Genomic DNA, 25,531 nt, shown 5'->3' with positions numbered 1-25,531 from the left:
GCTCACACCCTGCTTCCACCCCGGCCACCCAGGGGAGCCGCCACGCGGGGAGGGGAAGGGGAGCGCGTCCCGCGGGCCGACCCCACGCCACCGTGTCTGCAGATGAAGTGGGGGGCCCGGGCTCTCCGGCCCCCGAAGGGAGCCACCCAGGTGCCCCTTGGCGGGGGGCTCTGGCCAGGCTGGGGGGGAGGCCTGGCCGCGTGGGGGGCAGGAGGGGAGGCCTAGGGGTGCCCCTGCCCTGCCGTAGCTTCGCAGTCCCGGTCGCTGCCGCCCTTGGGGCGCCTGTGTTGTGTTTGCCGTGTGCACCCCGTGTACCAAATAGCCTAACAACGAATAAACGGTAGAGACAGCGCAGTGCCGCCTCCTCCCTTGCCGCGGGGTACGCGGGGACCGTGCTGCCCCATCCCTCCGCCAGCTCCGGGCAGCAGCTGCAGCCTGTCGTGCTCACCCATGCAATGAGCTGCGCCTGGTCTCAGCCCGCCCACACCCATCGCGGGGCTCTGGGAGCCAGGAGGGGTGGCTGGGTTCTCCCTAGGGACCATGGGGCGGGTGAGGAGCCCCCGGGGAGCCCCTGCTCCCCCCTCTCCCCGTTTCCACCTCCCATTCCCGGCGGCGGTGCTCGGCGTCGCGCAGGCACCCGCTGCGCCCCGTCCCACCCGCGCGGAGGCACCGCTTGTCCCTCCGCGGCACCCGTAGCGGCCGCGTGGCCAAAGCCTGCCTCCTCAGGGCGCGCACCGCGCTCTGATTGGTGCCGCTGCCCGCCCGTCTGCTCTACCGCTCTCCGCACTCCACACCTATTGGCTGCCGTGAGGACTGGGCGCTCTGGATGGCTGAGCTGCGCGCAGGCCCCGCCTCCTCGGCCGGTCCGGAAGTGAAGATGGCGGCGGCGGCAGCGGCGGATGAAGCAGGTACCGGCGGTCTCCCAGCCCCTGCCCGCGGGTGCCCGGTCCCCGCCCCGTCCCCGGGGAGCCGGGCCGGTGCTGAGCGCTGTCCCCGCAGAGCGGGCGCGGGGCCGACGGGCCGCCCTCTCCTTCGCGGCCATCGCCGTGGTGCTGGGGCTGCCGCTGTGGTGGAGGACGACCGAGACCTACCGCGCCGCCCTGCCCTACGCCGACATCGACGGGCTGGGCCAGCTGCCGGTGAGCGTCGGGGCGCCGGGACGGCGGGCCCGGGTGCCCGGGTGCCCGGGCTGACGCCTCTGCTCAGTTCCAGCTGGCCGTGCCCGTCGCCGTGGTCTTCGCCCCGGGGTCGGTGCCCGGGGACCTGCCGAGGCCGCTGCCGTTCAAGGACGTGCAGGAGACGGAGATCTCCGTGAACGGTGAGAGACCCCTCGGGCTGTCCCTGCCCTCCTGGGTGGCCTCGTCCTTCCCCGGGGGCCTCTGTGTGCCTGCGGCTCCTCTCCCCAGGAGCCTGGCACCGGCTCTCGGCCCGGAGCTCCCCGTGTCCGCTAGCATCATCCCGTGCTGAGCGGGCAGGGCAGGGGAGCGGTGGGGACAGCGAGGTCCCCAGGGTGCCGCAGGGAAGAGACCAGCATCCCTCGTGCCCTGCCGGCGTGGGGCTGCCCTGCCCGCCAGCCCAGGCCACGTGCTGGGGTGGGTCAGTCAGCTGAGGTTGGAGCTGGTGCCCAAAGGACCCTGTGGCACATGTCCTCCTGGGGCTGTCCCTTGTCCCTGTTAGCACCTGGCTCCTACAAAGGGCCTGGTGGCCGGGACTAGTGGCTTCACTCGGGCTTTCTCCCCGGCAGTGAGAACCAGTGTCACATCCCGCTACGAGATGGTCTATCGCAGCACTACAGCTCAAGAGGAGGCAGCGCTGGATGTCGCTACTGCACGAGGTACTGGGGCAAGGAATCGCGGTAGCTGGGGCAGCTCTGTGGGGGAGCAGGCTCCTCTTTCTGAGGCCGGTTGAGCAGAGGACTTGGCTTTGCTGCGTCTCAGGGCGGGACAGGGATTGGAGTGAAATTCCCAACCCTCCTAATGCTTCCTACTTCCCCAGAGGCTGACGCTACTCTGCACCTGCTACAGGATGCCTCACTGGGCTCCCTGACCGTGTACGTGGTCCCTGAAACCTCCTCTCTTCTGCCTCAGGTAGGGAGCAGCACCCTGCGGTGCTAGCCTCTGCGTACTTCACCCCTCGAAGGTGCCCTGGGGGGAGGCATCCGTCCCCAGGCTGTTGCAGGTGGCACCGTGCCGTCCTCCAGCGCGTTGGCAGGAGCCAGCTCGCTCCCGGCCCTCACCCCTGCCCCTTCCCCAGGGCATCAGCGTCTACGTGGGGAAGCACCGCAGCGCCCTGGTAAGGGCTGGGGGGGGGCTGGCCGCCCTCCGCACCCGCCTCCGGCAGCTCATGCAGGTGATGTCCTTCACGGACAGCTCCATCGCCGCCGCCCTCTCGGACCGCGTGCCTGGCGGCCACCTTGGCCCTGACGCCCGACGGCACTTGAAATCCAGCCTGGGTACGGACATGAGCCCCAGCCCCGTTCCCTGATCCGGGGAAGGCCGCTGGCTCTGGGGGAGGTGCTGTTCCTGCTGTTCCTGCAGCATCCCTGGATGTCTTCTGGGGTAACAGACGCTGGGGTCTTGCCTTTGCCGCTGGCAGTTGCTCTGGGCCAGGACCCGTGCTGTGATTGCTGTGTGTTGGGGTACTGGTGCACAACCCCACATCGGGGAGGGCTAGGGAGGAGAGGATTGGGTCCTGCTGCTCTTGGGAGCTCTGTCACGGCTGCGTGCCAGCCTTGGCATCCACGGGCGATGGCCGTGCCAGTGCCACACAGGCTGTGGGTCCTCGGCAGGGTATGAGATCACCTTCAGCCTGCTGAACCCTGACCCCAAGTCCCACGCCGTGCACTGGGACATCGAGGATGCCGTGAACCGCTACGTGCAGCCTGTCCTGGACAAACTGAGCTTGGTGGCCAACTTCTCTGTTGACTCACAGGTGAGGGCTGGGAGAGGCGATGAGGAGAGGCCAGCCCTGGCCTTCCCGGGTGCCCCAGGGACACGCTTCTCTGCCAGCAACGTCTTTGTTGTGTGCCTGCAGATCCTGTACTACGCTGTCCTAGGAGTGACGCCACGCTTTGACAAGGAGTCCTCCAGCTTTCTCCTGAGCGCCCACAGCCTCCCACACGTCATCAACCCTGTGGAGGCCAGGCTGGGTGAGCACTGCGCTCCTGGCTCTGCTGAGGGAGGGGGGATAGCTGTGCCTTTGGCCTATGCCCCTTCCCTCCCCACAGCACCGTGCCCTGCCCACCCCAGATGGGAGCGAGGGTGGCTGAGGCCTGCTGGGCTGGCAGTGCTGCTTGGGGCTTGCCGTGGAAGGAGGAGCAGGGCTGGGCTCTGCCCCAGCACTGCGTGCGGGCCATCTGCTCTCACTGTCCCTGCCGGCCAGGGGAGTTCTTTGACTCTGTCCCGCTGCAGGGTCCAGCGCTGCCTCACTCTACCCTGTGCTGAACTTCCTGCTGTATGTGCCAGAGCGCTCCCACTCCCCTCTGTACATCCAGGACAAGGACGGAGCCCCAGTGAGCACCAACGCCTTCCACAGCCCCCGCTGGGGCGGCATCATGGTACGGGGCCGTGGGGGTGCTGGCAGTGCTCAGGGAAGGCGGTGGCTCCCCGTCCCCAGCGAGTGCTGGCAGCCCTGCCAGCCCTAGGGCTCCGGCTGTGCCTCGCTGACACACTCTCCTGCAGGTTTACAACGTTGAAGCCCCTGCTTCCCCCCAAGCCTCTCTCCCACTGCACGTGGATGTGGACATGGTGCGAGTGATGGAGGTTTTCCTGGCCCAGCTCCGGTGAGGATGTGCTCTTCCCTCCCTGGGCCCTCTGTGTGCTCTCCTGGCACGCGTGGAAATCGACGGGGTCAGAGCAGGCTGTGCCTATGCAGCTCGTTTGCTCCTCTGTGGGCTCTGGGAGGCTGAGGGTGGCTTTTCGTGGCCTTTGAAGTGCTGACCACGGACCAGCACTGCTCTCTGGCCAGGGGTGTGGGCGTATCTGCCATCTCCTGGGGTGGGAGACTTGTCCTGCCCCTTCTGCAGGAGGCCATCAGGTGTGGGTTGAGCCCTGCCGAGGCTGAATGCAGCAGGGAAGGGGAATAGTGGGGAGCACATGTGGGACTGCAGGCTTGTGATGCTGGCTGGGACCTTCCCCTCTATTCCCAGGTTACTGTTTGGGTTATCGCGGGAAGAGCTGCCCCCCGAGATCCTGCTGGAGAGCCCAGGGAACGAGGGGCTGGCTGACTGGGAGCTGGACCGCCTGCTCTGGGCCCACACCGTGGAGAACGTCGCCACCGTGTCCACCACCTTGACCTCGCTGGCCCAGCTCCTGGACAAGATTGGGAACATTGTCATCAAAGATGACGTTGCCTCTGAGGTAGAGCTGGGGTACTGCGAGGTGGGGAGCGGAGGGGGCCGGGCGTCACCGTGCCTGTGCAGACCATGAGCTCTCGCTGGTGTGGTGCTGCCCAGGCCTGGCAGCGAGCGAGGCGCCCAGGCTTGTTCCAGGGACTGACTGTCAGTGTTGTTCCTGCACAGGTGTACCAAGCAGTGGCCTCAGCGCAGAGCGCCATGGCTAAGCTGGCCACGGGCCACCTGCACTCGGCTTTCCAGGCCAGCAAGGAGGCAGTCACCTCCTCTGAGCGGGCCTTCTTTGACCCATCTCTCCTCCATCTCCTCTACTTCCCTGATGACCAGAAATTTGCCATCTACATCCCACTCTTCCTGCCCATGGCTGTCCCCATTCTCCTCTCCCTGGCCAAGATCGTCCGGGAGGCCAGGCAGCATAAGAAGGAGCCCACCAAGATAGACTGAGCCCATCGCGATGCTGCCTTGTCTTTGGGGCTGGGGCTGTCCCCACCTCGTGCAGCATGTTGTCACGGACCCACAGCCCAAGAAGGCGCCCCAGAACGGGCTCAGGGCCAGGCCTGACGCCTCAGCTCGGGTCTGCCCCGGCCAAGAGGTGGGAGTGGGAAGAGCGGCTGCTCTGAGGGTGGGGAGATGCTCTCGGTCTGGGTCCTGAGCCCTCTACCCAGAAAGGCTGAGCTCCGAGAGGAGGGAGGGGGCTCCCTGCGTGCACCCCCTGGCCCTGCACTGTGTTCAGAACAAGCTGCTGTGTAAATAAAGGAAAACCCTGGTGGATGACCCGGCGCTCTGTGCGTGCCCATTGCCCTACCGTCCCCTCGCCCAGCTTGCCTGCCCCTGCACCCCCCCTTGCTTTATGGGCTCTGGCTCCTGTCCCCTGGGCGTTTGGCCCAAAGCGCTTGTTGGGGGGGACACTTTTGGGGTTCAGCTGGGGGGGGTAGTTCCTAAGGGACTCTGTCTCTTCTCGATGGGTGTCGGGCTGGAGCCTCCCCAGGGCCGTTACACTTAAATGGGGTGCAGCCCCCCGTTCCGTGTATCCGCCTGAGGCTCTGGGGGGGTGGCCGTGCCCCCCATGCTGGGTGTGTTGTTCCCCCCCGCTCTCGGGGGCGGTGTAGGGGCTGTCCCACACCCCCGCGGTTCGGGGGGGCACGCAGGGCTCTGCCCCCGTGGCGGGGGGCTCTGGGAGCAGCCCCCCCATCCCCAACCGGGCCGGGCGGTGCGGGGCGGCGCGGGGGCGGGCCGCGGGGCGGGCGGGGCGGCGATGCCCCTCCCGGTGCGGCGGGGCCGGCGGCGGCGCGCAGCGGGGCCGGGGCCGCTCACAGCGGCGGCGGCGGGGCCATGAAGGTGAAGAAGAGCGGCGGGGCCGGGGCCGGGGCCGGGGCGGCGGCGCGCACCGAGGAGGAGCTGGGCCGTAAGGCGCTGATCGGGCCCGACGACGTGCTGGGGCTGCAGCGGGTCACCAGCGGTGCGTACCGGGGGGCGGCTGCCCGGGCCGGGGAGGCGGCGGGACCGGCTCCCCGGGGGCAAGGAGCGGGGCTGCGGTGCCGCAGCGGGCAGGGCCCCCCCGGGTGCGGTGCCCCTGGGGTCCGGGTGCCGCCTGAGGACCAGGGAGCCCCGGATCCGAGGCTCGGGGCTGGGGATGCGGCCCCCGCTCCACCCGGGGATGCACCGGCTGCGCAGCAGCAGCCCCCCCGGCGTCGGAGGTCGGTGGCGAGCTGCTCCCCGGTGCGCTCCCCATCGCCCCTCGCCCGTGTCTGTGCGCCTCTGTGCGGGGCTGGGCCAGGCTGAGCCCCTGGACCGTGCCCGCAGCGGCGGGGCTGGGGGGCAGGCTGGATCCGTGGCGGGGGGCTTCGCTATAGACCCATCCTGCACCCCACCAGTTTCTCTTTCCCCAGCATAGCACCGCTGGTCTTGAGAGCATCCCCAGGGGACGGCAGGCGCGGGAGCGGGCCGGCTGGAGGGTTTGCTGTGCTTGGCAGAACAGCTCGGTCGGGACCAGGCAGCTGCCTCGGACCTGCGGGGGTGGCAGCACGCCAGGCTGGGAGAAGGCATCAGCAACGTCCGGGGGTGGCCTGCCCCGCTGCCCCCAAAAAGACCTTTTTGCAAGTCCTGGGACCTTTGGGTCACCTCTCTGCGGGCAGCAGGTTGGGCAGGGGCGAGGAACGCTGGTGGGGAGGAGGGGGCTGGCCTGGGTGTCCGGCCGCGCTCCCTTGCCTTGGAGCGCTCTGCCATGCGGTGTTGGAGCAGGTTTCGCGTCGCAGGCCAGGGCTGTGCGGTGTGACGAGCCCTGGAGAGGAATGTGATGAGCCCTGGAGAGGAAGGATGCGGCCATGAGTGCTGGTGCATGCAGGCAGCCCCGGGGGCCTGCGTGGGGTGAGCGGGGTGGAAGGGAGGGCAGGAGGAAAGCCCTGTGGGGGCTTGGTGTTAGCCCTCAGGAAGGGGTTACAGAGGCTCCTCTGAAAGAGGGGCTGCTGATGCTGCGGGGTCCTTGGGTCCCCTTCTCCGAGCTGAGGCGCTCTGATGCGTAAGATGCAGCGTGGTTCACTGCCCAGGCCCGTAAGGCCCTGCCTGTAGCAGGAAGAGCTGTGCAGCAGGCGCTGAAGCGTACTGCCAGCATACCCAAGGAGCAGCAGTCGGATGGTGAACCCAAGTGATGGCCACATGAAGCACTTCGCGTGCTTGCTCTATGGTAGCCGGCGTGTCCCTGCCTTCGGCGATGCTGTCTGGGGAGGCTGCAGGCACGTGGCTACGCCGCACCCTCGCTCCCGGGGCGTGCAGGCCTCCTGTGGCATCGCTCTGGCCAGTGTGGATGGTGCACGGCTCTGGGCAAGCACCCACGCTCCCGGGGCACAAGAAGGCTGAGCTGGTCACGCTGGCTTCAGAGCCAGGCTGGGAGCGGAGCTGGTTGTCGCTTGCCTCTTCCAACCATGGGGCAGAGCGCTCTGGAGTACAGGGAGGATGCAAAACACATGAAAATGCTTTGCGCCCCTCCTGCTATGAGACTTGATGGTACGAGGGTAGCGCAGGGGTGCAGATGGGTCATGCCGAACATGAACCAGGCACTGCAATGAGCAATGCCTTCTCATGGGAAGCGCTTGTCTGTCCTGCTGGGTACATGGGAGCCAGCAGATGCTCTCCACACCTGAAATCCTTGGTGTGCATTTGGGCATACAGGTATACAACACATCCACGTTGAGCATGTTGTATCTTACTACCTAGGAATATTTTGCAGCACCCCTTTTCAAGTTCGATTTTCCACGTGGTGGGTTTAACACAGAGAGCAAAGATACAAGAATATTTCTCTGATCCTTAACACGTAATGATTATTTGGGTCATTCTGTGGCCTTTTTTCATTTCCATGCACCACAGCAAGCTCTTAAAAACAGATTGCGAAAAATACCAACGTGAAACCGTTTCAGTCTTCTGCTCCGAGCAGAGGATGCTGCAGGGAGGAGGAAGGACCAGATTGTGGGAGAGAAGTTCATGGCTACCCCAGCCCCAACCTCTCCCGTGGAGATGCTGCGTTGGGGCAGACACAATGCGCTGTTTCAGCAGTTCTGGTTTTGATGCCCAAAGTTGCAGTGCTTCAGACAGTTTGAAGTTGGTGGTGGAATGTCCTGGTGCCCTGGATGTCCTTTGTTCCAGACGAAGCATAATTCATCTTTATCCAAACTCATTGGCCAGTAACACAGTAGCTCGCACTGCCGAGGGGCTGCGGTTCAGCTCTGTGCTGCCCAGGGACCTGGGGTGGTCTGGCCACGTTTTAATGTTGCTTCAGCAAACAAAGCCCAGGATGAACCATGTTAGAGGAGGGCTTGGTACTGCAGGAACGTGTGGTTTAGAAATGCTTACACCACGAGTAGTCTGCGTATTTCTGAGTGGCCTTCCAGTGTGCGTGGCGAGAGGCAGAATCCTAGCTGCTGTATGGAGTATGGCATGGATCCGGGTACAAAAGGGACTGCACAGCGTGGCTGCCTGTGGCAGCAGGGCACCGTGCTCACGCCCGGGAGGGCCCTTGCAGCCCTGCACGTGCCTGGGGTGTGCTGATCTTGCAGACGCTCTTTTGGAGCTAGGGTTTGCTGTTTTATGCTCGCTCTGCCTGCTGCGGAGCTCCTCGATGCTTCCTGATACACCGGGCAAATGTGCTCGCCCTGCAGCCCTGGACGAGCCGGTCTCTCTGGAGCCAAGCTGCTGCTTGTGGTTGCTACCTGCTGACCAGGCAGCATGCGGGCGGGCTGTTAGCCCTGCTCGGGCGTTTGGGTCTGGGGAGAGCCCTTACTTTTGCATCAGGGAGCACAGCTGGGCTTCCTCTGCAATAGGTACAGCTGATAAATGACCAGATGTTAAATGTCTCAGGCTGGGAGGGTGGAGGTGCAGGATGTGGCTCTGTGGCAAAAGCGCGCTTACTGCTAACCCAGAGAAACCCGTCTGTAACCAGCCAGAGGAGCCAGCTGGGCTCTGCTCGTAATGTGCCTCTAATAAGCTTAAAGGGGGAGCTGTGCAAACTGTCCTGCATATGCTGCGTCCTTTCAATGTTAAATTCTCCAGCAGCTCCAGGGCCATGACGTTTCCGGGCGTGCTAGGGTCCAGCCTGATGGATCTGGGGTGCTGCCCTGGAATAGCTGGGCCTCTTGGCTGGGCTGGCTCTGGTGCTGCTCCAGCTGGATTAGGTATAAGGCGAATGGAGCATTTTCTTTGCAATTAGCAGGATTTGTTACTTGCTCACACAACTGCGATTACAAAAAGAGGAAAAACCTTACGACGTGATTAATTTAGGATTAGCAAAGGAGTGGGGCAGAGCTCGGTTCAAATTGCAATTAATTACCGAAGCAGCCAGAGGATCAGAGGAGTCTGCAGTTACTGGGATGTCGGTGTCTGCAAACACCGTGTCCTGCTTCGTGGAGCCAGCGGAGGAGCTGGGGCCTGTCGTCCCTGGGCACTGTCCCTCGTGTCTTTGACCACGCTGCATCTCGCAGCTTCGCTGGGTCACGCTGTGCTACTCCCACGTTCGCTGAAGGGCAAGGCTAATTCAAGCAGAGCTTTAATTTCTTCCTCCATCTTTGGGGTTAGAGTCATCGGTGGTCAGCAGAAAGATGATATTGCAGCCCCCGTAATGCCTTCCCCTTTTGCCACTGTGCAATAGTACCAGGCTCAGATACATAAGGAAAGGCAAGCTTCAGCCTCTGAGACTGCCCTGCTTATCGCAGCTTCAGGTGCCTCTACAGTTTGTCTGTAATAGTAGGTTAAAGCTTATCTTTTAAGCTTTTTTCTAAGGCTTCTTTTATTTTAGCAAACCAAATGCTAAATACTTGATTACATACTTGGAAACAATTACAAAACAAAACCTAAAAATAAGGAACACACACTTAATCATTTCTGAAACTAATCTCTTCCCCAAGCTGTCATTTAGGATTTCTCTGAGACTTTTCTTAGCAGCTTTAGCTAAAGGCCGGCTTGGCAGAGGGCTGCCTCCACGGGTCGGTCAGGGCAGGCCCTTCACGGGTGACTTTCATACCAGTTTCCCTGTGGTGTTAATGGGAGGCTGATGCGTGCGAATCAATCTTCAAAGCTGTTCCTAGACCACGACTTTCCTTTCCTTCCCCAATTATTTGGGAAAATTTATTGTACTAGGAGCTCTGGTTAGCCGGGGGTGTTTGTGAGGAGGTTAATAAAGCACTGTTCCGAGTTGTCCAGGGCTGTGATGTGTCAAAGCATTTTGATATGCTGATTTCTTGTTGCAGAGCAATATCCCAGAGCGGTGTCAGCTGCTCTCACCGTGGCTCCTTGCCTCGGCAGCAGCACATACGTTATGAACCTTTTCAAGGCTTTGTGATAACGCGCGGCTCCAAGTGTTGGGTAGATGAAGGGTTTTTTTAGTAGTCTCGCAGTACAATATGGGCTGTTAAGATTTCCCGGGGCAGCACACATGGTGCGTGTGTAGCACAGGGTGCCGGGCTGGCAGCGGGGTGGGTTCCTCCTTCTGCCGCTGTTTGGGCGCGGGCCGTCCCTGGTGGAAATGGCAAAGGTGAGAGAAAGCTGTGGCACACGCCGGGGGAGTCAGCGGGGGCTTTGGGCAGGGCCTGGTTGCTTTGGCTTAGCCCCGCGTAAGAGGAAAGTGAGCTGATTTTGTTAATGATGTTGTGCACGTGGTTTCAGACTTTGAGTGCAATCAGCAGGAACAAGGGGGCGGAGGGCTGGAAAGAGAGTTTGGATGCTTGGGGATGGGGGAAGAGCAGCTCCGTCCTTCCTTAACAAGGCCTGGAGGGCTGTGATCAGATTAATTGTGAAAGGGTGAAAAGGGTGAAGTCTGGGAAGCTCTACCTAAAAAAAAAAAAAAAAAAAGAGGATGAGCAGGCTGCCACAAAGAGCAGAGCCCGGTGAGCCGTGCAGCAGGACGGGGCGCGTGGTGTGGCAAGGCCGGCTGACGGGGGGCACGGGCACCCTAGGGTCTGTGGGGACCTCTGTAAGAGCCCCAGGTTGGAGCCTGCTGGGGTGTCCCCCTCCGCGTCAGTCACAACGTTGTCAGTAAATGTGCCGCTGCAGAAGAACTCCTGTGGGATCCTCCTGGGGCAAGATTTTTCCTCTGGGGCATTCAGAGCAGCCTAATTACTGAGCTTGGCGGGAGGGCTGCAGGTGCCCCCCTCCCCGTTTGCCCCCGCTGTCTTTGCTTATCCAAATCCCAGGGCTTTAGAACTGGCGTGGATCCTGGCTGGCTTAGCTTGCTTCTCTGCCTCTCTCCTTACGGGACTTGAACTGCTGAGGCAGAGGGCAGGGGAAATGGTTTAGTTTTTTCTTTAATTGAACTCTGGTTGTCTAAGCAGGAATATCAATACTGCTTGGAACTTGCCCTGCCTTCCCCTTGAGGTCTCGCCCTCTGTCCTGCATCCCTGCTCTGCATCTTCATGGGGTTCGTGCTATTTTTGCTCGCTTCCTCCTGAGACTCTTCAATCTGATAATCTCCTAATCTCCAGCTCCTAGCAATTAATCTGGTGTTGTCTTTGCTTTATACCTGTCTTATGTCTTGGGAGTTGTCTTCAAAATAGCTTCTGACCTTGTTGGCTAATGCGTGTTAAGAAATAGGAGCCTTCTCATTCCTCAGATTCTTGTTATTGCCTGTGTTGGGGAGAGACGTCCCTATTACAAGTCACTGCTGTTGCATCAGTTTCTTGTAAAGCATCCTCCTGTTTTACACCCATTGTCATGACCAGATTTTGAATTCTTTCTTACCCCAGGTACACTCTGCTTTCCTTTGTGGGCTATTAAAGCCTTAAAATAGGAGCTGCCTGATCTGAGCGTAGACGCTCTGATGAGCACCGCAGAAATATCTGTAATGTCTGTGAGAGGGGACGTGTGCTTTCTCCTGGTTGCAGAGAAGGAGAAGGGCTCCTGAAAGGAGCACACTGAGTGCTAGCCCTATTGCCCATGAACTCCTCTGGATAAAACGTGCCTGGTGGGGTAGTTGCAAAGGAAGTCTGAAAATATAGGATCGACTTTTAGCTTTCTCTGATGAGGATCAAATGCCTAATCTCCTTCATTGGATGACTGTAATAACAGGGAGAGGGCAGGAGGAGAAAGTGCCTTCATTAGCTTTCTTCTTGTATTATCTAGCGTTGTATTATCCCTCACCTTTTGTGCTCCTTTGTAACACCAGCTTGCTAAAATACATGGCTGGAAACATGCACCAGGGTCCACAGCGTACCATTGTTCACAAGAGAATAGGCAGTGCCTGCCGTCATTGCCTAGGCTCCTCTGCCGGTTCCTTTTGCAGTCTTGGTTGTTTCGGGGAGGGGAGGAAGGTTTCCTGGATGAGAACCGGCTCTCCTCTGGATTGGGCGGTGGAGGTGCCGCCTCAGAACTGTAAACAGGGAATGAGCCTCCGCTGGTTCCGATAGCAAAGCTAGAGACCTCTTAATGAGTGCCTCACTATGGATTGCTGTTTGGGGTTTCTTTGGAATGACTTTTTCATGCAAAGGGAACAGGAGAATCCATGAAGGAATCCATGAAGGAATCCATTGTGGCTGGCTCAGGAAGTTCATCACCTCTGCTGCTTCCTGAGGCCACCGCAGCGTTGCTAATTGTGCTTCCAAACTCTTCAAAACCATGGTAGGACTTAAGAGAGAAAATGTCTCCAATAGTGGGGAGTTGCAGATCTTTGGGCATGATAGAGAGATTATGGGAAAGAAGCTGCAGAGGCACCAGCATATAGTGAGAATACCAGGCACCAGAATAGCGAGGTGAGTGAGAAGTAGCTGCTAATACCAGGCTTGGGCAAATTGCAAGAGTTTGCTCTTTGCTTTGAGAACAAGTTCAACTCAGTTGGTGAACTGTTTCCAGGAAGAGTTTGGGTGTGGAGGTCTGGGATATGGCAATTCACTGGGCTTTAGGAAGGAGTAGGAAATGCTCCTCCACCACCTGTGTTTGCACTACTTAATGTCGGTACTTCAGGACAAAAGCCAATCTGTTGGGTTGCCTAAGGCCGTGCTGATGTGTCCATCCCTTCATCCCTTGTTCAGCCTGTGCTCTCTGTCAGCCCTGAATCGGGTGAGTACTGAAGGCTTGTTCAGGGAGATACCACGATTATTTGGTTACTAACGGGAAACAACGCAACCTGGTTCAGGGGAAGTGGAAGAAACGAGAAAATGTTCTGTCCTGAGAGACCAAGCCCACCTTTCTTGTAATGATTGACTTCACTCAATGGAGGTTTGAGCTGCCTCATGTCTAATGAAAATAGACACGGATGCTGCCTCCATTCCCCAACTTGTGGTGACGGTGAATTAGGATAATGAAGGCAGATGATACATTTAAGTGCGTCACGGAAGTGTGGGCAACTGGGCCCTACAGTAGTTTAAAAATAAGTATGTATGGGATGAGATTAGCAAATCTGACAGTGCTCAGCTAAACAGAAGTATCTGCCAATTGCAAGCAGCCCATTGCCAATAAGACCTTCCAGTGTAGCTGCGGGCTTCTGTTATGTACGGGGGGAAGAACCAGCATGTGGCTACTTTGATTTTTGAACAGGAATTGCAGCAAGCAAATTTAATAGAGACTGAAAGGAATATATATACCTCATTTTTTTCCTGCTAGGAGACTGGGCACTGCCAGAGGAGGAAAAAACCACTTGATTGCAGTACTCTGGCAGCTAATCTTCCCAGATGTCATCCAGTTAGATACTGGCATGTTGACTTAAAAAGAAAAAAAAAAAAAAAGGTTTAAAATATTTTCAGTGCAAAAAGACTTGGAAAATATAGTGCAGGGGTGCAAACATCAATGAGCAGGAGCCTGCTGGGGATTCTGCCTGGGGTTTACTCCTCTTGGTGGTTCTGCTTTGCGCTCCTCTCCTCCAGATGACTCACGGACACTGTTACTGCAGCAACGCTGCTGCCAAGGAGGGGGATGAAGCTGTTGCCATGGTGCTGGATGGGCAGGAATTCTGCAGGAGGAAAAACACTTAATAATTAACTTGCAGACAAACGCGGCTTCAGACTTTGCCTGCGTGCTCTAGGGAAGGTGTCCCGGGCTCCCAGGCGACCGGCAGCCTGTTCTGGTGCAGCCCATGGCCTTCGCGGAGAGCAGCGGGGCCGAGCGCGGCCGTGGGCCGAGGGAGGCGAAGCCGGGACTGTGGGAAGCTGTGCCTGCTTCTGGCAATTTGTGTTTTGCATGCGGCTGCTTGGAGCGGGGAGGCTGTGGGACGGGTTAAGAATTTGGGCTGGCTGATGTGTTAAAACCTAAAATCATCGTGTAATTGCAGGACATCTACCTGAGGACTGCTAAACGTTGGGGCTTAAGGCAAGGGGTTGATTTAAATTTCTGTCCCATCTCTTTGGCTACTATTAAAGACAGAAAAGATGATTTGTGCAGTTCTTAGGCTATTTCATCTAACAGTAGGCTTGTGTTTTCTTGTGGTAATAAAAATGTTGAGCTTTTTTCTTGTTCTTCCTGACAGTGTGGGTACTGGTGATAGTTTTTCTTTGTGCTGTGTTGATAGGAAAGGGAAGCCTCCCTGCCAGATGCCAGAGATGCTCCAAACAGTCCTGTCTCCTAAAGCCCATTCCTTTGAGCATTCACCGTCTGGTGGTGACGATGGAGAGCAGTAAAACGGTCCAGAGATTAACACCTCTGTGCCTTGTGCCAGCGAGCACTGGGACAGCTCTCCAAGTTAAGGAGATTTGCAAAGAATAAAAGGCTTCTAGGACAGTACAGGTGCTGGATGTGCAGTCCACGCTCAGCAGCGCCTAGGAGCAATCTTCCCCAGTGCTGACTACAGCTAGCTTTGTCTCTCACCGCGGAGGGGCCTGATTTCTGTAATTACAGATCCCAGCATGGGAGCCTTGCTGTCTGGCAGTTGCAATGCATGGCATTTGGGATGTGCTTTTACTATACCACAGCAATCTTTTATTAACTCCTTATCTATGGGATGTGCTAACCACTGCCCATAACCCTCAACCATAATGTAGGTACCCGAGGTTTTCTGCCGGCGCTGAAGTAGGGGTTGTGATGGGCAGGGATGATCTCCGAGTACGCTGTAACTTGTTGTCATATATTCAGTGAATAAGCCTTAGGTGGATGGCTGTATTTGAATTTTAGAAATAGGAAAGCAGACAGAAATAAGCGATTAACGCAGACTAACAGCAGGAATTAGTAGCTGAGAAAGGGCTTAGAATTAGAATGTATTACTCTCACCTTAGAACCTCCAAAACAAGTCCCCTACAGCATGCAGATGTGTGGTTGTTCAAAAGCTAACCTGGCTTGTATATGTACAACATTTATTCAGATTTGTCAGGATAAAGTAAGTTATTGGAGCTGCTTTCAGTCTGCGCTTACGTGTGCAGTGAAAGGGAAGCAGAGCTCTCCCAGGGAGCTGTCTCAGGGCGCAGCGAGGCTGAAGGCGGGAACGGTGACTTTCTCCCCAAGATACCCCCTCTGGTGGAAACAGGGAAGGGCTCTGTTCCCAGACTTTTCCTAGTACAGGGAAAGGCTTCGACACCATTTTCAGTGCTGAGGAAGGAAAGTCCTTGCATGGGACAAGCGTCGGTGGAGAGAAGAGGCCACCCTTTGTCTGCAGAGGGCTGGAGATGGGGCGGTGGCCCAAGGCAGGACACTCCTGTTCCAGTTAAGTGCAGTCGGCTTAGTGCTCGCAAAGCTGCTTAGCACTTGCGTGTTGCCAGAGGGCAGTTTTTAAAACAGGCAAAGCCTCTTACACTGAAAAGGGTAGGATTTGATGGAGGTGCTGACTATTCTCAATACCTAGAGGGGAAATGGGTGCAGAAGATGCTGGCACAGGGTTGGAAAAGGGTGATGACCTCCGAGTGCTGGGGTGAGAAGCCTTTTCCCTGCCCTGTCCAAGCAGGGCAGTGTGAGCATTCAGAGCTGGGGCTGTCTTCATAGACATCAGTTTTGGATTAAAAACAGGGTAGCAGTGGAGACGCATTTGGGCTGCTTTCACTGCTGGTGGTGACCTGCAAAGAACAGCCAGCCATACCCGGTAATTCTGGGCAGCCTTCATTTAAATTTGCTTTCCTCTGCAGATTATTTGTGCACTCCAGAGGAAAATGTTTACAAGATAGACTTCACCAGGTTCAAAATCCGGGACATGGAATCTGGCACAGTCTTGTTTGAAATCACCAAACCAGCAGCGTCAGGTGAGTGCACATGCAAAATACTGTTTTCACAAACAAACAAATGCTGGTATCTGCTTGCTCTTGCCTTTTCCCACTCCTTTTACTTGATGCATTTCCCCAAAATAGGAGATGCTCTCAATTGCAAGAGCTGGAGTCCCAGCCTGCAGCAGAAATACGGTTCAGGTGTCCCTTTGCACCCACCCAGTGAACAAAACTTGTTGCTGCTGTGTTCTTGTGATTGCCATCTGTGGCGAGAAAGGACAGATGGGTGTTGTAAACAGAGCCCGGGAGGAGGAGGAGGAGGTCACCATGTGTTCGTTTCTCAGCTGTTCATCAGCTAGAATCCCCCTGTACATAGTTTAGCTGTTAGTCTAACACCTTTCACTCAGGAGCCAGGAAAATGGTGTTTCCAAAAGGGAGAAATTTTGTCAATCGTGCAAATTAGACAAACTGAAAATTTGCATTTTTTTCTTCATAATTTTTAGGGGGTACTTGTAACCATCGCAGTGTTACCTGTTGCCAGTGGTAATAAAAACCCAGGGCAACCGTTCTTTTCCTGATCAAGCGCTCCTTTAACTCTTCCCCATCTCCCTGCAGGTGAGAGGAAGTTTTCTGTAGCTTAGAGGTAGCAAACCAGACATGCTGCGGTGAAGTGCAGTCCCGAATCAGAGGTAGGGCAGTAAGTCACTTCAGAAGATAAGGAGTATATCAAACCGAAGGGCCATCTTGCGATACTCTGTCTGAGGGACCAGTAGTGGACGCCTTAGAGAGGGTAGGAAGAGGGTAAGCACATCATCAGGCGATCTCAGAATAGTTTCCTGGCTTATAGGACTCAATACTGTATGCTTGCAAGTATTTTTCACTGGGTTTCTGTTTCTCAGACGACGGTGACAGAGCTTTACTTTGCGCTTTTCCAGAACGTGAACACAATGACAAGAAGGACATTGACCCCAATGCTGGACGGTTTGTACGCTACCAGTTTACCCCAGCTTTTCTTAGGCTTCGGCAAGTGGGAGCCACGTAAGTAATTGCTCCTGTGTTACTTTTTCTAGTAGAGGGAACAAATGAAATCTTATAAAAAGTGGGTCCTGCTTGTTGACCCTGTCAGGAAGTTGATTTAATAGGGATCTTTTGTTATTATGAGGATCCCCAAACATCTTTGCTGGATGCCTTGCTTTCTCCATCCCTTTAGCTTGTTTATTTACCTCAGGAGTAGGCATGGGGTTGAAGAGATTAATGCTAAAAGGGGCAAAATAGGATGGGCAGACCATCCAGGTATTCCAACTTTTTTTCTGCACATTATAGTTTGTTTGTCGGAGGCTCTGCCAGCTTCGGAAGATGTGTCTGCAGCCTTCCACATTGCATCCCCCCAAGCATTAATCCATAGACGCACGGGAAACGGTGACGGAATGCTTGACGCTTTAAGTACCGGAATGATCCTCGACGTGTCTGGCAGGACTGCTTGCATCCGTCCATAAGCCACACCAAAATGCGACACCTAAAGTATCTTTCTGTAAAGCTTTAGGCCATAGTTATTGCTACTGTAATACAGGTGACAGAGTGTGTTGTTTCCTTAGTAAAAGTTAGTAGTGATTACTACTAACTACACTATTACTACTAACTTACTGCTAACTCTACTACTCACTCTAGTGAGTGATCTAGTGAAGTGCCTAGCCAGTATAGTTGGAGGGATCTTTTCTTCACTGAACATCAGTTTAAGTTTGTAAAATTGTCTTGCATGTCTTTTTTTTTCTTGAGTAAAAAGAATCAAAATCTAGTATAATCTGTGATTCGTAATGCTATGTTGTGGCCCTGTAGCATGCTTTAAGAAAAAGAGGAAACGATAATTTGGTTTGCAACATTGCTTTAGATTTTTGGCTTTTTTTAGAAGAGCTCTCTTCTACCTTTCAGGAACGGTTGGAAAATCTTACTTAAGGAAGAAAGCTCACTTCAATCTTGTCCTTCTCTTTCAGGGTGGAATTCACAGTAGGGGACAAACCCATTAATAACTTCCGCATGATCGAGAGGCACTACTTCCGGGATCAACTGCTTAAGAGTTTTGATTTTGAATTTGGGTTCTGCATCCCCAGCAGTAAAAATACCTGTGAGCACATCTATGAATTCCCACAGCTCTCTGAGGATCTCAGTAAGCGCTCTTCAATTACCGGGTTGCCACATAGTGATGTTAATCTAAGGTGTTTTGAGGAAGCCCCTTCTTAAGAGCCGTCTGTAGAAAGTGGGTAGGGTAGAATACTTCCAGGTAGTTTTGTGTCTGTGTTAGTACAGGTTTCGTTTTCTAGTAGCATGTATCTTGTCACCCGCCAGACAGTTGGGTTTGGTTTTTTTTTAATTCATAAAAGGGAAGCTTCAGTGTCCAGGAGAAAAAAGATAATTGTGTTATAAACCAACAAAAAAAATAGATTTAAAAAGAAGTCCAATAAAAGGGTGACTTAAATGTTATGTTTGATGTGCTATATTGATAGCTTGAGAGGCTTTAGTATGAACATAAGTTTTACTTTCTCTCCTCTCTCCCAAGACACAGTAGCATCAGTACTAAATCTATGGGACCGTATATTTTTTACAACCCCTAATCATGTATGTCAGCACTAATATTACAGTCTGTGGAAAATACAGTGATGCACTGCTGCGTATCTGTTGTCACACCAGAACAAATTTCTTTTGAGTTCACTGTTTTATCACTTTTTTTAAAACAAAACAAAACAAAAAAGCCCCAAACTCTAGTGTGATGCTGTTTTGAGGTTAGGTGGAACACTTACATTTTGTATGGTGCCTTAAAATACTTGGATTATGTGCGAGTTCTTTAAAAGATACTGCCAACGAACGGTTTGGGTAGGTTCCTGTTTTGGTTTTGGTTTTTCCCTTGAGAGTTTGCTGCTGTCTGAGCGATGCTATTAAACGTAACTGAAACCCAGTGCAGAGCGTTGCCTCAGTAGGGCTGCTGGGCAGCACCACTGATTTTTTTTCTTTTTTCCCCCTGCAGTTCGGGAGATGATCCTTCATCCGTATGAGACACAGTCGGACAGTTTCTACTTTGTGGACAACAAGCTCGTGATGCACAACAAGGCAGATTATTCGTACAGTGGAGGACCTTGAGCACAGGACGGACAGCCAACCTGCGCTGGCCCTCCCCTTCCTATCGAAGCCGTCAGGGATACCAACACCTTCAGTTCAGTTGCCCGCAGCGTCAACTGGACAAGGATCCACAAACCAAGGACTCTTTGCCACAGTAGGAGTTTCATGACTAAATTTGCCAGTCTCATCTTTTTTGAGCTTTGAAGCGGACCCAGTTCTTCAGAACTTTAAGCAGTTCTACAATGCTAAATGATCTTTGGATACCAGTTCCCTAAGTTCTTGAAGTGTCTGCTTTGAAAATGGCCTTGTGGGACCTGGGGGATTTTGCCCTAATTCTGCGGATTTGTGTTCTTGCCCTCAAGTATCTTTCAGGACACGATTGCTTTCTCAAAGAATGTAGTCTGAGAAACCACGTGAGTGGATGGATGCAAATGCAGAGGGGTTTTTATTTGTTTCTGTTTGTGAATGCCACAAAGGCATGGCCAATTTAACTTGTACATCCAGCTGAAAACGCCGAGCGTAACATCTTAAAAAAGCAAGTTTCATCTTTAGATTAGTTCTCTAAATAAGTATCTCATCCTTTAGTTTTGTTCCTTCTATGTAATATTCTGTTTAATCTCGGAAACACTGAAGCTCGCAATGAAGACCAGCAGTTCAGTGACAGAGCTGTTTTTAATCAGGTACTGTCCTTTTACATTTCAGATGAAGGCAAAATAGCATTGAGGGCCTATGAACCTCCATAAGCATTTTCCACTAATTTCAGTTTTTGCAAACTGATTGCAGAATATCAGGAAAAATTGAAGGATTTTAGCTTTATTTAATATTTTTACATAGCTAACATTCAGCCTATTCATGCTATATGTTTTCCATGTCTATTTGCTTTCATCTCTGCTCAATACTAAGATAAGGGCTTCAGCACTGCTTGTTAGACCAACACTTTCATTTGTCTAGGGCAGTTGGAGAGTGTGGAATTTCTAGTTTTCCATTTGTATCTGAATTTGAAGAATGTTATGACAGTGTTTTCCCTTTGTTAAAAATGTTTCATGTCAGATATTAATACAGATGAAACAGTAAGTCTAATAATGTAGGACTTTAAGGCACTGTAAAAATTTAGCAAAAGCTCTCTCTTCAGACTCTGTAAGAAGTTTAAAACCAATTTTGCCCAAGTTTCTCAGCATGTGCTTCTTAGAAAGACAGAAGTGCAAAGAAGTAGCAATATCAAAAGAGCAAATTAGTGTATGCAAAACAAAACCTGCGAAGGCTGTGTGGGGTAGCCTCTTGTCATGAAACCCTTACTCTGAAGGTCAGTTCACTGACACTTTAAAAGGCAGTTGCAGTTTGTAGATATTTCTATAAATACTTGATGTCTCCATGTCTAATTCTGTGAGTTTAAGTGGAACATTATATGTTAGCCTCAGATAGGTGTGATTGTAATAATTTTTATAAAATACCATTTCCAGTCGTGATTAACATCTTTCTAGTCACAGCCTAAGTCAAACAGAACTACAAATGGTTCCCAATCGAGCCGTCTGCCTAAGAACAGGGAGGCTTCTGTGCTCTTATTAGTGTTGTGATCACTATTAAATGTGTTACCATTTGTATTTGGCTTGGCTTTCTTTACTTCTAAAGAAAATGCAGTGAGTTTAGGTTACAGCACAGAATTCTTTATTAAGATTGATAGCTAAGAAAGTACGTAAAGTTCACTGATTTTACACAACTAATATCCTGTAGTAAATATTATCACAATGAGACTTGTATTTATCACTAGTTTTGTCTGTAATGTATTAAATCATACAGTTAGCCTATGGCTGACTTATCTGTTTGAGAGTTACGAAGAATTTCCTCATTATTTGTACAATGCTTTGAGCTACTGATCATTAAGTTTTATAGCACAATAACTACTAAAGGTGAAAATAGTTTCAAAAAGTTGAGGTGTCCACCCCCCCCTTTTTTTTCATCAGGGCTATTAAACTATCTATATATTAAATGACATTTTGCAAGTTTAAGTATTTATAAACTTTGTTCCAGCTGTCAAAGGTGAAAATATACCAATTTGAAGACAGAAGAGAGTGTGTGTGTTTATAACTAGCACCCTACACAGGTTTTTTGGGGGTATCTTTCAACTCTCACCTGCTGTTCATAATAATCACTTCTGTGCACAAGATTTTTAAAAAACTTCTAGTGAGGGTGCTTGCCCAGACTTGCCAGTCATACCTTTCAAACAGATGGATGTTTCAAACAGAAATACTCATCTCGGTATGTTTTGGTGAGAGCACTTGTACTTTGGGACAGACTCTTGTCAGTCCTGGGTTGTGGTACTGAGTACCCTCTCTGTAGAGCGTATCATCGTCTGCTGATCTGAAATAGTCATGTTCTGCTCCTTTTTTATGCTACCTCCTTTGCAGAATTGGGACTTCAAAAGCAAAAGTAATTCCATAAAAATATTACTGTAATCAACGAAAACTTGAGTGGTAGACATGCCTCTTTAAAAACGAACCCAGAGGAAGTTACCTTTTCCCAATAGTGCACTATGTCGTTGAGTGGACTTTCCCACGCTCTGCATTTTATGGTAGGTTTGAGGTTAAAGAGGATGAACTATCTGCTCCCGATCTCCTGACTTCTGCTAACTGGTCTGATGATTGAGATTCTATGGGTAATAATTTCAAGCTGACAGAAAATTTAGAGTGAATCATATAGGCGATATTTTATTGAGTGAATTTGTTGTCTTCTATTATTAGGAATACTTTAAAACAGAGACAAATATTGGACATTTTCAATAAAATAAATTTCAACCTATTTTAGCTTTAGCTTTTTAGTTTGAGGAATTTTACTTTTTTTAAAAGTCCCCACAGTTTGCTACAAATAACAAGTTCTGATTCTTAAACCAAGGCAAATAACAAAACTTTCTGTGTGAAATGTAATGAAGGTGCTTTTTTCTGTATTCCAGTGCAACAGTTATCACTGTTCTCTCTCTCTCTCTCTCACTTGGAAATGCTTTGTTAGCGTTTCTTTAAGGTCATCTACATCCACAGCGTTTACAGCCAGGTGGGAATCACTGGCCAAGGGAGAGGTTCCGTTCCTTTTCTACCTGTTTAGGCAGCAGTATAATGCGTAGTGTCGACACAAGACATTATATTGTTGCACATAACCAGCACTAGAAGAGTGTTTCTTCAGAAACTTTTGCAGTACAGTTGCTGTTCTAATGCCACTTCTGTCCTTGTTTTGCATTAAAACTATGTGCAAAATTTAATGTTAAAGACTGTGCTTAGTACAGCACTGAACAACTTCAGCTTTTACCTGAAAGGGAGCCGAGAGCTCTCCGGTCAGTTGTAAAATGAAACCCACATTTTTTTTCCCTTAAATTGGCAGCTGATTCCTATTATAAACCAGTTTAAAATCAAATTTTAACAGCATTGTTCACAGAAAAATTTGTTAGTCTCCTCGACTAGTTATTATTTTGATATTAATCATTATTGGGTTTACTTTGGAAGTTCATCTACAAAGTCACCAAATATTGGCTCTGGAAAAAGAATTCTTGTATTTGTCTTTGGTCTCATTTAAAAAATTATTTTAATTAGCACTACAGCTCTGTTTTAACAAGCCAGTCTGGAAATTCAGGATCTGACTTTCTGAGAGTGAAAGAAAACATCTAAGAGCTAACCCAGATTATGTGCTAATAATGACAAGCTGTTTCCCATCATAAGACAGGGTTATATGTGTACTTCATGGAGTGAATTAATCTTGGAAAAAGAAACTAAGTCTCTGTGAGTGCTAATAGTGACATAATTTTTCTGCGAGACAAGGAAGTTGTAACTCAACACATTCTTTTGCTTTCTCAGTCTTGGATTCCTTTAAACTTCAGGTATTTTAAAGAAAAGCAACAGTAATACATTTGTGGTCAGCTGCCATGCTGCATGTTCTGATAGTTCACAGACTTCAGTGGCAGGAAAGAGAACAATTTATTTTTAAAATTAACACATCAAGCATAAGTATGGTTTAAATGCTAGAAACTTTCTTCTCGGATCAGTGACAAAAGCCAAAATTGTTTCTGTGAATGTATCCTTTATGTGGTGACATTTATGAAATAACTGAATAATCCACTCTCTCTGACTCAGAAGAATTTTTTTTTTTTAAATGTAGAAAGTCTCTTCAGGTTTGAAAGCAAGGTGTTGGGGTTTAGTTCTTCCTCATAATCTCTCTCTACGTCTTGTTGAGCAGGTCAGTAAGACAGCTCTATTTGCCACCTCTGTCCTCCCTTTCAGTTTCATTTCAAAAACTTGTGTAGAGTGTCAAAGCAGCGGCTGCGTGTGAAACATTGCAGGCTACCAAGTTCCAAATTCCTTCATTTTGAGCAAACAGACTGTTAAAGTATGGTGAGAAACAGTGCTACATGTTGACCCATAAAAACTAAATTCCAATCTTCTTGACAAAAATTAAAGGGAACTCTTAATCATGCAAAGATTATTTGGGGGCTATTTAAGGTAAGAAAATGCTAAGATCCAACTCTCGTACTTAATAAGTATTATAAAAATGTTCTCTTAATTATTCATAACCTGAAAAAATCTGGTTAACAGCTCAATTTTAATTAGATCTGGTTGGGAATGAAACTGTAGGGATTATTGCTGTCCCTTGGCGGGGTGGGGGGGAGAGCATCTAGAACTGTATGTATTGCACAAGGGCTGGACTGGTTTATGTGCTGTGACGCTAGTGGGAAAAGTTATCTCTGGGAAAAAATGAGGGAGAGGGACAAGGACGGGAAAAGAGTTAATTTCAGCCCATTGGAACCAAGCGCTTTAAGGCCATGGTAAGTGTAAATGCTTTTTCTCTTGAGTTTGAGATAGCTGGTAGCTTCTGTTAGCAGCTCTTTTCTGTACCCCCAGCGTAACCACTACCTAAGTTTATACAAATGTTTCAATATTAATCAGATATTAAATAGCATTGACAGTTCATATCATTTTCTAAACATGGAAATATATTTGAAGAGCGTGATACTCTAGGCCTCAAGTTGCAGCTCACTTGTTTTCTAAATCACAGGACAGTCTGACTAAGCGGGTGAACTGGTGTGTTTGTGTATCTGTTCACAGGCTGTAGTTAACTGCCTCCCTAGGATCACTGTGTTAATGCCTACTGTGAAGTCTGCTTGTATCTTAATGCTACGCTGTTTGAGAAAACCTGTTTGAATGTGACATTGACTTTTTTGCATAGAATCAGAATTGTCTGTATTAAAATGTATTTATAAAAAAATATATTTTTTGTGGAAGGAAAGTAGGATTCTAGTTAATATACCATTGGGAAAATGTTAGAAACATTTTTACCAAGTTCATTTATAATTCTTTGTATCTTGTTAGTTACCTGATTTGTTTCCTGTGAGAAGATCCACTGTGGCCCGTTCAGTGGCATTGCAATGCACTGTCATGCAGAGAATCTGGTTTTCAGAAAACTGGGAGTCTTTTGTTTCCTTTTGGGACAGTAGGAAACTGAGTAGGTTGCCAGGAGAAAAAGGAGCCTTGGCACCGAATCCGCTTCTGTGGCTTTGGCTTCAGTAACTAGTCTGTTTGACTTGTTTGCAGATAGATAAGTAGTGAGAGCAAAGATTGAGACTTCAGGATAAAGAAAATTAGATGCTACAATTCAGTCTTCCTGTAGGAGAAGGAGAGTACTAAAATTAATTTACACAAGGAGTCAATAGGGAGTACACTTGCTTAAAATTATTTAATATTGGCAGCTTAGTCATAAATGTGCATACTAGGGAATATGCTTAACTTTTTCCATTACCTCGGAAAACGGTTAAAAACCATGTCACTTTCATTAGCAAGTGTTTCTTCTCCTGTAACAAATTGCAAAATGTAAAACATAAAACTAAATAAATTATTGATCCTAGAAATGGGGGTGATTGTCTATTTTACTTAAACATTTATATTAGCACATAAAAACATTTACATTTTCATTTCAGATGTTTTCCATCAATATTTGAACTCCAGTTTTGTGCACATTTATGTAAGGCTTCACTTTCTGATGATTATAAACTAACAAATGCATGTGTAAAAACACTTCAGTGGTTTGCATAGTTACATGAGTAAAATGATTAAATTAAAAGTGTTTAAACAGGATTCAGCTTTCTGACCGGTGAAAGTATCTTGGGGCACAATTAAAATAATTTATTTTCAAAGTATATTAATGGAACTCAGTTGTTCCACAGATCACAGTTATGCACCAGGTTGTGCTTTTGAAAAATCTGCCGGCTGGACTATGGAGAATCAATTTTTGAGATTAATATGACACCTACAATTGCCGTCTCTGCCACATTGACTAAAACTGAAACATCTGCTCAGGCTGAAGTGAGTTGTATTGGTGTAATTCTATCTTGATGTTTTTGATATTTTAGTCAAAAATTCCTGGGAATATCCCTGTATTTCTCTGTGAAGCAACTGTCGTGGTTTAACCCCAGCTGGCAACTAAGCACCACGCAGCCGCT

The 25,531-nt window shown here is 50.9% G+C and overlaps 2 protein-coding genes across 5 annotated transcripts; both read left to right on the top strand.

The window, feature by feature from the left end:
- Nucleotides 1-826: 826 nt before the first annotated feature.
- Nucleotides 827-5,082, top strand: PIGS (phosphatidylinositol glycan anchor biosynthesis class S; the record flags this gene model as incomplete). Of its 3 annotated transcripts, XM_082328579.1 has the most annotated exons (12): nt 827-908; nt 1,000-1,139; nt 1,207-1,318; nt 1,745-1,834; nt 1,996-2,087; nt 2,254-2,452; nt 2,789-2,931; nt 3,034-3,148; nt 3,411-3,556; nt 3,681-3,781; nt 4,148-4,358; nt 4,520-5,080. In XM_082328579.1, 12 exons carry the CDS (start codon nt 827-829, stop codon nt 4,793-4,795), a joined length of 1,707 nt encoding a protein of 568 aa, XP_082184705.1. In that variant the 3' UTR covers nt 4,796-5,080. The 3 variants fall into 3 exon arrangements, with proteins under 3 accessions (XP_082184705.1, XP_082184706.1, XP_082184704.1); XM_082328580.1 differs by having other exon boundaries at nt 872-1,139; nt 3,465-3,556; nt 4,520-5,082; XM_082328578.1 differs by having other exon boundaries at nt 872-1,139; nt 4,520-5,081.
- Nucleotides 5,083-5,683: 601 nt separating this feature from the next.
- UNC119 (unc-119 lipid binding chaperone) lies at nt 5,684-19,527 on the top strand (the record flags this gene model as incomplete). 2 transcript variants are annotated; one of them, XM_082328582.1, is made up of 5 exons in its annotated part: nt 5,684-5,810; nt 15,871-15,984; nt 16,881-16,983; nt 17,937-18,109; nt 18,965-19,527. In XM_082328582.1, the coding sequence occupies 5 exons, from the start codon at nt 5,684-5,686 to the stop codon at nt 19,075-19,077; spliced, it is 630 nt and encodes a 209-aa protein (XP_082184708.1). In that variant the 3' UTR covers nt 19,078-19,527. The 2 variants fall into 2 exon arrangements, with proteins under 2 accessions (XP_082184708.1, XP_082184707.1); XM_082328581.1 differs by having other exon boundaries at nt 16,845-16,983.
- Between the last annotated feature and the right edge of the window lie 6,004 nt (nt 19,528-25,531).

Source organism: Platalea leucorodia (genome assembly GCF_965183815.1).
Source record: "Platalea leucorodia genome assembly, chromosome: 16".
Classification (NCBI taxonomy): domain Eukaryota; kingdom Metazoa; phylum Chordata; class Aves; order Pelecaniformes; family Threskiornithidae; genus Platalea; species Platalea leucorodia.
The sequence above is the reverse complement of the archived record's forward strand: the minus strand, read 5'-3'. Positions and strand labels throughout refer to the sequence as shown.